The 13,517-nt window shown below is 39.1% G+C and overlaps 1 protein-coding gene across 1 annotated transcript in view; it reads left to right on the forward strand.

Moving 5' to 3' along the window:
- Positions 1–9,957, forward strand: part of LOC117389551 (dual specificity protein phosphatase 19-like) — a 36,894-nt gene extending 26,937 nt beyond the window's left edge. Inside the window, exon 5 of the mRNA XM_033987235.2 lies at positions 9,655–9,957. Within this exon, the coding sequence (XP_033843126.1) occupies positions 9,655–9,861 (207 nt within the window). The 3' untranslated portion in view covers positions 9,862–9,957. The remainder of the gene's footprint in view (positions 1–9,654) is intronic.
- Positions 9,958–13,517: the final 3,560 nt, after the last annotated feature.

Consider the following 13,517-nt stretch of genomic DNA (forward strand, 5'->3'; position numbering starts at 1 on the left):
GATCTGGAAATATTCCTGTGCTGAATGAAAGATTACATATATATGTGAAAGGCTCAATAACAACGTTTATCACTTTCTTGATCAATAACATATTAATATCAGTGTAATCATTAGATTTTTTATTTGGACAATTTTGAACAATTGTCAAGACTTCATTTGCCTGCACACTCTCCAAAAACATACTGTTTACATTATCAGCTATTGCTCCATCATTGTTGCTTTCTTTTGGGATATTGTTTGATAAATTTGGGCCAATGTTAGAAAAGTAATGATTAAATTCATTTACAATTTCTTCTTTCCCAAAAATATCTACATTATTTTTTGTAAAATAGTTTGGAATATTTGAAGTTACCTTGCCTTTTTGCAAGACCGTGTTTATTATACCCCATGTATTTTTTATATTGTTTTTGTTCTCATCCAATAATTTGGTGTAGTAATCTTTTTTTTGTCTTCTCATAATTGATACAAGCTTGTTTTTATATTTTTTATACCTAACTTCTGAATCTTTTGTTCTCAATTTGAGAAATCTTCTGTAAAGACAATTTTTCTTCCTACATGCGTTTTTCAATCCGTTTGTCATCCATGGATTAAGAGTATTTTTCTTATCGTGTGCACATATTTTTATAATTTTGCAGTTTTTGTCATATAAATTGAGAAACGTTGTCATGAAAGCGTTATAAGCACTATTTAAATTATTTGTATATACATGATTCCAATTTTGTTTTTCAAGGTCTTCTCTGAAGGCCTCCAGAGCCTTACTAGATTTATCTCTTACTAGCATTGCTGTTACATCCTGCGCAAGCTCATCAAAACACAATTTTTCACAGATAATAAATACAGGAAGGTGATCACTCACATCTGCCATAAAGATACCACTGATAATATCACCATGTATATTTGTATATATATTGTCTATGATAGTCGCACTATGACCAGTAATACGAGTTGGTTTAGTTATCATCGGGCATAGACCAACTGTTTCCATATAATTCCGAAAGATATTTGCTGCTGCTTGATTTCCCAGGTCTATGTTAAAGTCACCACACAAAATAACTGATTTGTTAACGTCCTCAAACATTTCAAGGATTTGATCTGTAAATAAGTCAACACCAGCCCCAGGCGGTCTATACACACAACTAATTAATACGTTTTTCCCATTATCATTAATGATTTCTATGGTAATCAATTCCATCAAGTCACTCCCAGTTATCGTTTTTTGTTCAACCAGTTTACATTTTAGATTTACATCCACATAGAGGGCAACACCTCCTCCTTTTTTATTAACCCTGTTTATATAGAACATGTTATAACCATCAATCTGTACTTTATCAATATGTGTGTCCTTTAACCAACTTTCAGTAATAGCAATTACTTTGAAGGCGTGTTTAAAATCACTGAACAGCTCTTTAATTTTATCCAGCTTATTTTTCAAACTTTGACTATTGAGGTGAATGATGGAAAGTGCTTTATCTGAGACCTTGTCTGTTCTGGTGTTAAACTGTTGAACTGTAAAATAATGACTTTCTCCAGGTGTTAATAACTTATGTGCGACATCAGATTCAATATCATAGATTTTATCTTCCTCATTTGTGTCAATATTAATGTCCATATAACTATTTAATGTGTTTTACGTCCACAACTGTGTGTATCCAACCTTACTTCTCCTTTGGTCCATGTTGACAGTCCTTCTCGGCCGTTATTTTCCTCTTTCAATGTCCGTTTTTATACTTCTCAAGTTCTTTCAAGTCCCTGATCATCCTTGATGCTCCATCGTTGTCTCTTATCCACACATTGCCATTACGTGTCCATGTCCCAGTTATTTTCCTCTGCTTTCTCAACAGTCTTGCTTCCCTCGCGATGCCACCATTTTTCTTTGTAAGATGTTCGTTTATAAACACGTTTGTGCCCTTTAGTTTCCTAGCCTGTATTAAGACATCGTTTTTCATGTTCCTGCTAATGAACCGTATTACAATAGCAGGTCTTATTTTCTCTGACTTTCTGGGTAGTGTGTGACAAATCGAAATAGCTTCTTTACAGATGTTTATACTCTTACTGTTCAAAAAGTCCACCACCTCTTGCTCCAGCGACAGCAGCTCCCCTCTCGGCGCGTCCTCTGAGGTGTCGGCGTTAGCTGCCGCCCGTGCGTAGGTCCGGTGTCGAGTCTCCAGCCCCGAGATGATCAAGTCCTCCCTCCGTGTGTACTGCTCCAGCTCGTCGACTCGCTGCTCCAAGAAAGTAATCCTTTTATCCTTTACACTCATCATAGTTTTCAGGGTATTTTCTTAACATTTTATGTAAATGAGCAACACAAAATGGCACACAAATGTGAAGTGGGAGGAAATATTTTAATATGATTTCTTTTTTTTTTCTTTTTTTTTCTTTTTTATAAAAAACTTAAAAGTGCAGTGTGCAAAAGTATTCAGCCCCCTTTTTCTTGAATGCAACCAATTGCTTTTAGAAGTTGCCTGATGATTTTTGGACAGATTGAATGTTGGACTAATGACTAAAAAGAGGTCAAAAGGGTCCACCAGTGTGTAATCTTGTCTCAGTTTAAATGCAGCTGTGCTGTTGTTAAGAGAGTGTTTGGGAACAATCCACAAAATGAAGTCAAAGGAGCACACCAAACAGGTCAGAGAAAAAGTCCAAACAGCAGTTCTGGGATGATATTCTGACATCTGGCAAAGAAAATCAAGCAGAAATTCTCCACAAACTCACAAGTTTAATGGATGCAAGAGGCATGAAGCTCCTATCAAATAAGGGATCCTATCTTAAAATGTAACTTGACCTGTTAAGATGTTTTGATTGAAATTGCTTTTGATTTCAGTAATCGACTGTTAAATATCTCGTCATGCAATTAACAAAAGATAAGAATGATTTAGAAAAATTCAATATTTGGGACAAACTTCAGATATGCACTACTTCTTTGAATAATTGGGCACAGAGAGATTTGTCTTTGGTAGAATTCTGCTCACCAAAATCGAGATTATATCTATATTTATATACCCTGCCTATTCTATAGGAATCCCAAAACCAGCGATGAAGTCTATTAATCAAATTATCTTTAATTCATTTGGAAGCGAAAAACACACTATATCAAACAAGGCAACTTAATCAAGGAGTATGAAGATGGAGGTTTGCAAGCTATCTAATTTGACAACCTGAACAGCACTCTGAAAACAAATTGGCTTAGATCCTTTTAAAAAAAATCAATATAGTCTATGGTTTATTATCCCTGCTGAAACATTTTCAAATTCCGGAAGTTTCTTCTCAACTGTGACTTCAAAGTTAAAAAAACTACTGTCGTAACGCCTGACAGGATGGACCAAAAAGACAGAACTCGGGGGAAGGTTTAAGAGTGTTTATTTACAGAAGTGCAATGATGGTAGATCAATCGGTGAGTCGAAAGCGGGGTGTTTGCCGTGGTCCTGGGGTAGAGTGGGAGTAGCAGAGTCTGAGACAGGACGGACAGCACCGATAGAGCACAGCGGGGTCAGAGACGGGAGAGCTGAGCGGGTCCAGGGAACGGGATCTGGTGAGGAGCAAAGGTATCCATCCATATTTAGCAAAGCCAAAAAGCACAAAAACATGAACTGAGCCAAGCAGGGTGCACCACAGAGATACGCGGACGATCTGGCAGTGAGTGTCAGGTCCTGGCTGCTCTTATCCTCCGCAGATGCAGCTGTTTGCAGATTGTGCAAGTGTGCACAGGAGGAGCCAAAATCTCTGCCCAGCCAGGCTCAGACACAGAAGGGAGGGGAGAACGTGCAAAAAAGGCAGGGCCGACAAGGATCATGACAACTACCCTCTTCATCAGCAAGTCCTTTTATACTTTTAGTTATGATTTTATTTTAAGTAAACTGTGACTTTTAAACCATTTTTACATTTTTAAACTAAATTTCTGACAAGCCAGCAACATGTCCGGGGGAATTCTTTCTGCGGACGCAGTCAGAACTATCAACAACAAATGAATGAGCCACAAGCACGGTTATTTGTTTTAGAATCTGAAAAAGGATTTCACAGGACGCTCCCTGTGACTTCCAGTGGTAAGCAGCCCACAGTTACTTTCAGAGAAAAGGGTGAAAAAACTGTTACTTTCAACTTAAACCTGAGCGATACAGTGTCTTTTCCAAAACTTTCTAAAGACAACAATGCCAAGCCAAGGCAACAAGTGATAAAAGACAATGCTACTATAGTTACATCACCCAAAATACAGCTTACAAACAGACTCTTATCACTGTTACAGACTGATGTTGATGTTAACAGAAAATGGATTTTTGTCACAAAGAGCAATGAAATTGGCAAAAGAGCTGTGGCAGACATGCGATCTGTAACTAACGTCAAGGTCAGAGATATGCTGCTGCTAGGAGACTGTGCTAACAGAGATGTGAGCCACAGAGGAATCCAACCTTGCTCTTATCCCAGTCACACTGTTTCTGAGATTACAAAACTCCTGCTAAAAGTTTTGTCAACATACCAAGGAGCTAAACAGCTGATTGTGCACATGGGTGCAGTTGACAACTGAATGAATCAGACTGAAATTTTGAAAAAGGATTTCACTGAATTATTTGAGGAGCTTGATAAAGTGGAGGTTAAGACTTTCATCAGTGGACCTCTTCTCAGCATAGACAGAAGGAAGATGAACAAATTTACCCAACTGTTTCAGCTGAACACATGGCTGTTCAACGAATGTGCAGCCAGAGGACTGCACTACATTGAGAACTTGAATCTATTCTGGAAATGAGAGGACCTGTTCAAGGGAAATGGCCTGCACCTGAGCAGAGGTGGATTGAGAGTGCTGACGGATAACCTCCTCCACGCTTTGAGGCACCGTCCTGGGCCAGCGAGGAGAGAGGAATGAGAGAAGCATTCCTGCTGCGCCAACCAGAGACCAAGCCAATGTGTCAGCACCATCAGCAGCACCACAACTACAACCACCACCTCCCCCAGCGAAGGAGTCATCACCAGCACCACAACCATCTCCCCCAGCAACGGAGTCACCACCAGCAGCACAACCATCTCCCCCATCAAAGGAGTCATCACCAGCACCACAACCATCTCCCCCAGAGAACAAGTCAGCAGCACCACCACCCTCCCAAGTGAAGGATGCATCTCCAGCGTCACTTCCCCCAGGGCCCTCGTCACAGGCCTTGAACCTGTCTGTGACAGCTTATGCCACTCCCACACTCCCATCACCTCCCCTGCCCACAGACCAGCCCTGGGTCCCCTTTGCTACATCTACTCCTTCTAGGGACTCTTCACTCTCCTTTTCCTCCCCACCTTCACCCATGGCCCTTTCCAACCATCTAGAAAGCATCATCAGATCAGGAATTAAGATGGCTCCCCTCACACCTAATATCGTCTGATCAAGAGTTCTGGCATCAACTATACAGAACTCTTCCCAGTTCCCACCTATCCCCCCTCGTTTTTCACCCAACCTCCTTCCTGCTCCACCTCCTCAGCCCTCACCTGGTCCCTCACCCAAACTCCTCCTTGCTCGCCCTACCCTGCCTTTCTCCAGAGCTGTTATCACCAAGAGCTAGGACACACACCTCTGCTGTCCCAGGACATACAGCCATGATAAAGATAATATCATGCTGAGGCCCTGTGATGGAGCTATATCTACACTTACACCACATAGACTGATTAACAGAAGGACAGTTAGACTGTCCAATCAGACAAATTTAGTTCACATTCCATGTAAAAAGATAACATCCAGTCCTACTGAAACTTATCTGAAACTTGCTGTGCTCAATGTCAGATATTTTTGTAACAAGTCATTTTTAATTAATGATTTTATCTCTTTTTTTAATCTTGATTTTATGTTTTTAACTGAAACATGGCTCGACAAAAACACAGGTAATGCAATTCTAATGGAATCAACTCCACCCAATTTATTTGAATCTGAAACACAAATAAACAAAAAGGGTGGAGGTGTGTGTACGTTTTTTAAGAGATAATTTGGTCACTCACAGGTTGTCATTTGGGGTGTTTTCATCTTTTGAGTACGACTCCTTTAAAATGGAGCTAAAACAATCCCCCTCCATACTCTAAACCTCCCCAGCACTGTCTGAGTTTTATTGATGATTTTACTGAAATGCTTTCAGTCATGTGCACAGACTTTTATAGTTTAGTCATTACAGGTGATTTTAATGTAGATGTGGATAATGTGTTTGACAAAAACACTGAAGAGCTCAGTTCTGTCCTTGAAACCTTTGGTTTGACTCAGCATATCAGCGAGCTGACCTACAACAGAGGGTACACTCTGGACCTGCTCATTACAAAAGGAGTAAATATTTAAAATCTCAGTGTGGTGGATGTTGCTCTGTCTGATCCTTTTTGTGTCTTCTTTGACCTGTCTGTTGTTCTCAAACCAGGGGCTGGTCCTGCAGTTGTTCGAGGAGACACATAAATGACAACACAGGTGCACTGTTCATGGAAAATACCCCATGTTCTAATGTTGATGATTTGTTAAACTCTATGACTTCAAGTGTTTTGAATGTTCTGGACACCATTGCCCTGATGAAGGTTAAAATGGTTAAAGATAAGCACAAAGCGCCATGGAGGAATGATGACTCAGGGCACAGAAAAGGGAGTGCTGGAGGGCCGAATGGGAATGGCGCAAGTCAAAGCTCCAGGTTCATTATGAGATTTACAGACAAAAGATGCACATGTGCAACCACAGTTTATGTAGAACAAGGGAGAGTTATTTTTCTGACATTATTGGAAGTTGCAGTAACCACTCGCATGTCTTGTTTGCAACAGTAAACAGATTAACAAACCCCCCAGCTCTACTGCCGTTAGAACTAATTTCCACATCTAAGTGCAATGAGTTTGCAGTATTCTTTAATGACAAGGATGAGGGCATTACAAATGCCATCAATTCCACAACACAAACAACAACCCACCACCCACCTAGACACTTAGAGCTGACTCACTTTGCACCTGTAACTGACAAAACTGTCCAGGAGTTTGTCACCAGTCTTGAGTTGATCTACATGCTGCCTCAATGTGTTACCCACTAAATTTCTAAAGTCTGCGCTCAACAGTTTGCTGTCACCACTCACTTGCATAGTTAACATGTCACTTTAATCTGGAACATTCCCAAGTGCTTTGAAAACTGCGGTTATCTTCCTAAAGAAGAGCAGTCTTGATGCTACGATATTGAACAATTACCGACCAATCTCTAATCTGCAGTTTCTTGGCAAAGTCCATAAAAATTTGCTTACCAACAACTTATTAACTTTCTCCAAAATGAACAACTCCTTTTTATGTTTTCCAGTCAGGTTTTAGACTCCACCACAGCACCGGGACTGCTCTTATCAAGGTGACAAATGACATCCGCTTGAACACTGACACAGGCAAAATCTCAGTCTTGATCTTAGTGCTGTCTTTGACACTGTGGATCATGGGATTCTCTTACAGAGACTAGAGGACTGGATGGGTGTCTCTGATACGGCACTAAATTGGTTCAAGTCCTATCTAGAAAACAGGGAGTACTTTATTAAAATCAAAAAATGTGTCTCGGATAAAATGTCCCTGACCTGTAGTGTTCCTCAGGGGTCAATCCTGGGACCCCTGTTGTTCAATCTCTACATGCTGCCGCTAGGCCAGTTAATACACAGCAATAATGTGTCTTACCACAACTATGCAGATGACACTCAGATCTATGTCTCACTGGCAGCAGGTGAATATGGACCAGTGGATTCACTCTGCCACTGCATCCAACAGATCAGTGTGTGGATGCAAAACAACTTTCTCCAGCTAAATTCAGACAAGACTGAAGTCACCATCTTTGGCCCACAGAAACATAGAGAAAGTGTTAGCAGTCACCTCCAGTCTCTCTCTCTAAAACCTTCAAATCAGGCTAGAAATCTAGGGGTAATAATGGACTCAGACTTGAACTTTAACAGCCACATCAAATCAGTAACATCTGAGGCTTTTTACCACATAAAACATTGCAAAAATCAAAAGTATACTGTCAAAACCAGACTTAGAGAGATTTATCCATACATTTTCTCCAGTAGGTTAGACTACTGTAACGGCCTGCTCACTGGCCTCTCCAAACTAGCATTAAGACCACTGCAGTACATCCAGAATGCTGCTGCTCACGTCCTGACTAGAACCAGGAAGTACTTCACACATGTGTCCTGTGCTCAGGTCTCTGCCCTGGCTTCCTGTAGTTCAAAGAATACTCTCTCTATGACCTAGCACCAAAGTACATCTCCGCCATGTTAGTGCCATATGAACCATCTCCCACTCTGAGAATTTCAGGGACAGGCCTCCTGTTGGTCCCCAGAGTCAGGACCAAACATGAAGAATCACCATTTCAGTTTTATACAACTAAAACCTGGAACAGTCTTCCTGAAGATGTGAGACAGGCCTCTACTATGACTATGTTTAAATCCAGGCTCAAAACAGTTCAGTTTAGCTGAAAGGACTGAAAGGTTTTTATTCTGCACTCTTCTGTTTTAATGCTAATTTTATGATGATTATTTGTGATTATTTATGTTTTGATTTGTGTGATTTTAATGTCCTTATTCTGTAAAGCATTTTTAATTACTTTGTGTACAAATTGTGCTATACAAATAAACTTGCTTTGCCTTGCCTTTGGACTGGAGACTAATTTATAAGCACAACTATAGTCCACACAATACACCCCTGTGGAGTTGCCAGTTCATAACTGTTAGAAACAAATCCCTCTTTGTGCAAAAGTGGTATTAAAAGGGTATTTGGTCCCTGATGCATTTATTAAATGAAAATGTAATCTTATGCCATTGGATGAATTCTCAGAAAAGAAAAGATGAATTCTCAGAAAAGAAAAAAAAATGTCATCATTACGGCCATCCCTCAGAATATTTTGAACACAGTATCTTTCCTATTTTATAACTGACAGCAGTGGTGGTCAGGACAGGACACTTTAGTAGTCTACCATAAGTATCAATGTAATGAGAGGCCACCAACAGTCTGTGTCACTAACCTTTCCACCTAAATTATATTTTATATCAACAAATGTATGTACATCTTTTATACAATACGAGTTGGTTTGGAATTTTAAGTTAAAGAGGGGGTATTTTACTTGTATGGGGTTTTAACTGCTGACACATAACATATTTAGATCAGCATATTGCCTTTATTGTTTTGAAAATGCTATATTCACAGAAAACAACATATTAACATGTTTAATAAGTTTCACTTTAGTTTTTGACTCTCAGAGTCTCCCCTCCGTTTGCTCTTTGCACTAAGTTACTCTTTCAGAGTGCTATTACAACACAGTCAGTGTGCATCCCAGCAATGAAACTACTGCACAGTGCATCAGGTTTGTCAAGTTGTTGTGCATACTTTTGTATCATGTTTTTGTATATTTATGATGAAGAATTATTGTATTGGAGCATGGGTGGCATAGGCTTGTGAGCGGAGCATTGCACAGAATTTTATAGCTAACCATAAGGAGTTTGAATAGGGCCCGGGAGAGATCACTAAATTGCTCAAACATGCATAGATGACATCTAAAACGTCTTCAGGCATGTTTTTGATGAGAGAACAGTATAACATGATAAAAAAAAAAAAAAAAAAAAAAAAACCAACTTGATTTTGTATAATACCCCTGATTTGGAAAATCGATAACCCAGCGTTCTCCTCTTGTGTGTATTTCAGAAAGGCGTGGTGCTGGTCCACTGTAACACTGGTGTGTCCCGAGCTCCGGCGGTCATCATTGGTTACCTGATGTCATGTGACAGCCTGTCCTTTGAAGATGCACTCTCATTGGTCCAAACAGCTCGTCCTAACTCTGCCCCCAACCCCGGCTTCATGGAGCAACTGCAGAAGTACCAGAGCCCAGCAATGAATGGAGGCCTCCACTAGACTTAGAGACATGGGGTGCTGTGCCTCCTCCTGAGACACAGGGCCTCCCTTCATTAAAGAGACATATTGTGCTTGTGTCTGCTAATTATAATCTACAACATCCGTGGATCACTATGTTATAAATTGCACGTTTGAAATTGCAATATTGATCTAAAACAACTTAATAAAAGAAACAAGTAAGCTGATTTCTGGGTTGGAAAATTGAGGTATTAGGAGCCTGCCCCTTTATGGTACGTCGCTGTAAATGTCATCACAACAAAGCGCACATCCTGTCAGCCCCTCCTATGGATAGCTGCATATCACAATAGCACAAAAGCACAATAGCAAATAGTGGATTTTAATTTTTTTTTTATTTGTACCAAAATGACCACGCAATGCTGCCGAATTCCTACTTGTATCACTGATTAAAAAAATAAAACTGGAGAAGAAAGTAAGTATGTCACAGGAATATTGCGGTGGCACTGAAAATTCAGAGCAATGGCATCTTGAATACGGGAGAGTAAAGATTTCTCAAACAGTGACAAGGAAAACAGCTATAATAAAAATCTCAGAAAATATTTTACAGAATAGGTCTGCTTTAAAAAGGTTTTAGTTACAAAAACAACTTTTTGGAAGAGAAAGAAAGGAGAAATATTATGCTAAATCAACCTTTGGAGCTTTGAACCATCTTATAATCACCATCATCATTATGTTACTTTGAGCTGTTTTTGGAGTGATTCATGCTTATTTGAGTAACACTGTATTGTCCTGCATCTTTGGTTTGAGTGCTTAGAAAATCTTAGAAAATCTCTGTTTTCACCTAACATCTATCTTCGCCCACTTCCCAACACTAACATTAAATTAATCAAATCCATCCCATTGCGTTTGGGGGAAAAATGCAACTATGGAGGGGTTTATCTAAATTCATTTATTTTTTTGGTCCAATGGTCCCATTTCTACAGCAACTTTGTGGTTTAGAATGAACAACATGTACAATAATTATACACATGTTATAGTTTAAAGGGCCCACATTACTTTATTTATGATCTATGTTATAATGTTTCTTCATCACAAACATACCTGGAGTTGTATTTTGTTTAATTTACACATTTAACACACATTTATTTAGGCTGAGTTCTTCTCTCAAACTGAAAACACTCTGTTCCACCTTGTGATGTCATGTGGTAATACAGTTAGTGCTTCACTGTGTTTTTAAACTTCATAAACCTTCACTAGAATCATTTGGGTAATTTCAGCCCTGAAATTGCCAATCTCTACTCAACAAAAGGTAAAAGGTTAAAGCTGAAAACTACCACTACCACATCACAAGGTAGAACATAGCATTTTGAGCTTTGGAGATGTAGATGGACTAATAATGCAGGATTACGTAAACATGTGAATGAAACATTTTTGTGATGAGGGAACAATATTTTAACATGGCTTACAGCTCAGAAGAGTCAATCTTGTGTAATATAGGAGCTTTAAAGTCCATACACTTTAGCAGACTAGTTGTGATCATTTGAGTATACACATGGCCTTTGTTTATCCTCTTTACAGACAGGTTTTAGCTTGTTCTAAACAGCGCTCCTCCTCTGCTGCGGTCTAGCTCCCCCTGCTGATCTGTTTCTGTTTATGAATACTTCATTCACACAACAGGAAATAACAAGAAGAGCTCTGCAAAAGGACACACAAACGGAGGTGGGTAGAGTAGCCAAATTTGCTTACTTCAAAATAATAGTATTCAAGCAAAAGTACAATGTAGTGGTCCAAGTAAGAGTAAAACTATTATTCAAGTAAGAGTAACTCAAAAAGTGAGATGTAAATAGGTGTTTATAATTTTAAATGTATTTGTAATTTGAAGGACAAAATACGAAATAATGCACAAAATCTGGTGTTTTTAAAGGACAGAAAAACTAAATCATCTGAAGGAGCGGTGCAAGAAACACAAATGTTCAAATGATTTCATATTGTCAACATAAATCTTTTGTCACTTGTAGACCTACAGTGGGAAGAGTAATATTAACATGTTTTACTCAAGTAGGAGTAAAGGTGTACTGCAAAAAAGTTGTCATACCACGACTCAACATGTCATAATAATCATCATATCACAGAGGACTTTTGACTTTACAACAAACTTAGTCACAGTATCTGGCAACCCAAAGACCGAAGCTCATTCTGCTCAGAAAACAAACCACAAAATGTAAACATGAACATGTTGACTTTGTGTAAAATGTTTTTGTAATAAATCTATGTTGCAACTGTGTATGTACTTTATGCCTGAGAACACTGAAAGACTGTTGATGAAATATTTAAAAAGGGAGTATTACACTTTTTGTGGGGCCATTAACTGCTAACACATAACATATTTAGACCACCATGTTACCCTTTATTGTTTTGAAAATGCTTTATTCACTGTATTAACATGTTTAATAACTTTGACTTTCATTTTTGACACTCGGAGACCCTCCTCCCTTTGCTTCCTGCGTTAGGGTTAAGGTTAGTCACTCTCCCTTCAGAAAGCTATCACAACATAATCAGTTTGCATCCTACTAATGAAACTACTGCACATTGCATTAGATGTTGCTGTATACAGTTTTATATCATGATTTTGCATATTTATGAAGAGCATAAATAGCTGCTTCGCTCAGGTTTGGCATCAGTAACAAAATTACAGCGTTTTACACAATAGCATACATCAAGAAGAGCTGTTTAGAGTGACACACTAATAAACTGTACCCTGAGGATGCCAACTGGTTTCACTGTAGCTTATTTCAGAGGATCTTAAGGACCCCTAAAGTGTGCAACCGACTTGGGACCCTCACTCACACCCTCGTGTCTAATTATAGGCATTACCTCTAACAGCCTTGCTCTGGGTTGGCTTTTTGGTTGCTATGATACTTGCAGCTGGAATTCCAAATATGGAACTTGGCTCCAAATTCACATCTGTAACTGTTACCTTCATTAGGCTGGAGCCAAACACTATGAGTGATGTCACACTCCTTTAGTCGACTTCTTTTTAACAGTCTATTGATTGGACATAATTTCACAAAAGTATACTCTCAATGTAAAAATAAATAAATAAAAATAAATTATTTAAAAATAATAAATCAACTCATGCCCCCTGGCTCATGTCTCATGACCCCTCATAGAGTCCCGACCCTCACTTTGAGAACCAACCCAACTTTCTGATGATATGTGTAGAATAAATTGTAATAGCCTGAGAGTTGAAGAGAAGAGGCATGACACTGGAGATGCCTCTGAGATAAATATGCAGAGTTTGTGTGTTAAACATATGTGAGTGAAACAAAACACAACTCCAGGTCTGTTTGTGATGAGGAAAAAACATTTTAACATAGATCGGAAAATAGCCTAATATAGGCCTACAGGTGCACTGCAACTTTTCTGGAAGGTCTGTCACATGCTTGTCTCGTGAAACAGTATGATATACACCTCACAATCTTGAATTTATTCAATTACAGGCATTTTTATTGCTAAATTTTTTTTTTTTTTGTTTGGTGGAGCTGCCTGATTGTCTCCATAGCAAAACCATTCCAGGCAAAACATCATGTCTGGAAAGGTTCAGACTCTCTAAAAACAGACAGACATAAAACTCTGGTAAAATCTACGGCCTGTATGACAGAAGTGTGGCAGCTGCCGCGCCTGCTGTAGCCTGTAGG

Source organism: Periophthalmus magnuspinnatus, chromosome 21 (genome assembly GCF_009829125.3).
Source record: "Periophthalmus magnuspinnatus isolate fPerMag1 chromosome 21, fPerMag1.2.pri, whole genome shotgun sequence".
NCBI classification, from domain to species: Eukaryota; Metazoa; Chordata; class Actinopteri; order Gobiiformes; family Gobiidae; genus Periophthalmus; species Periophthalmus magnuspinnatus.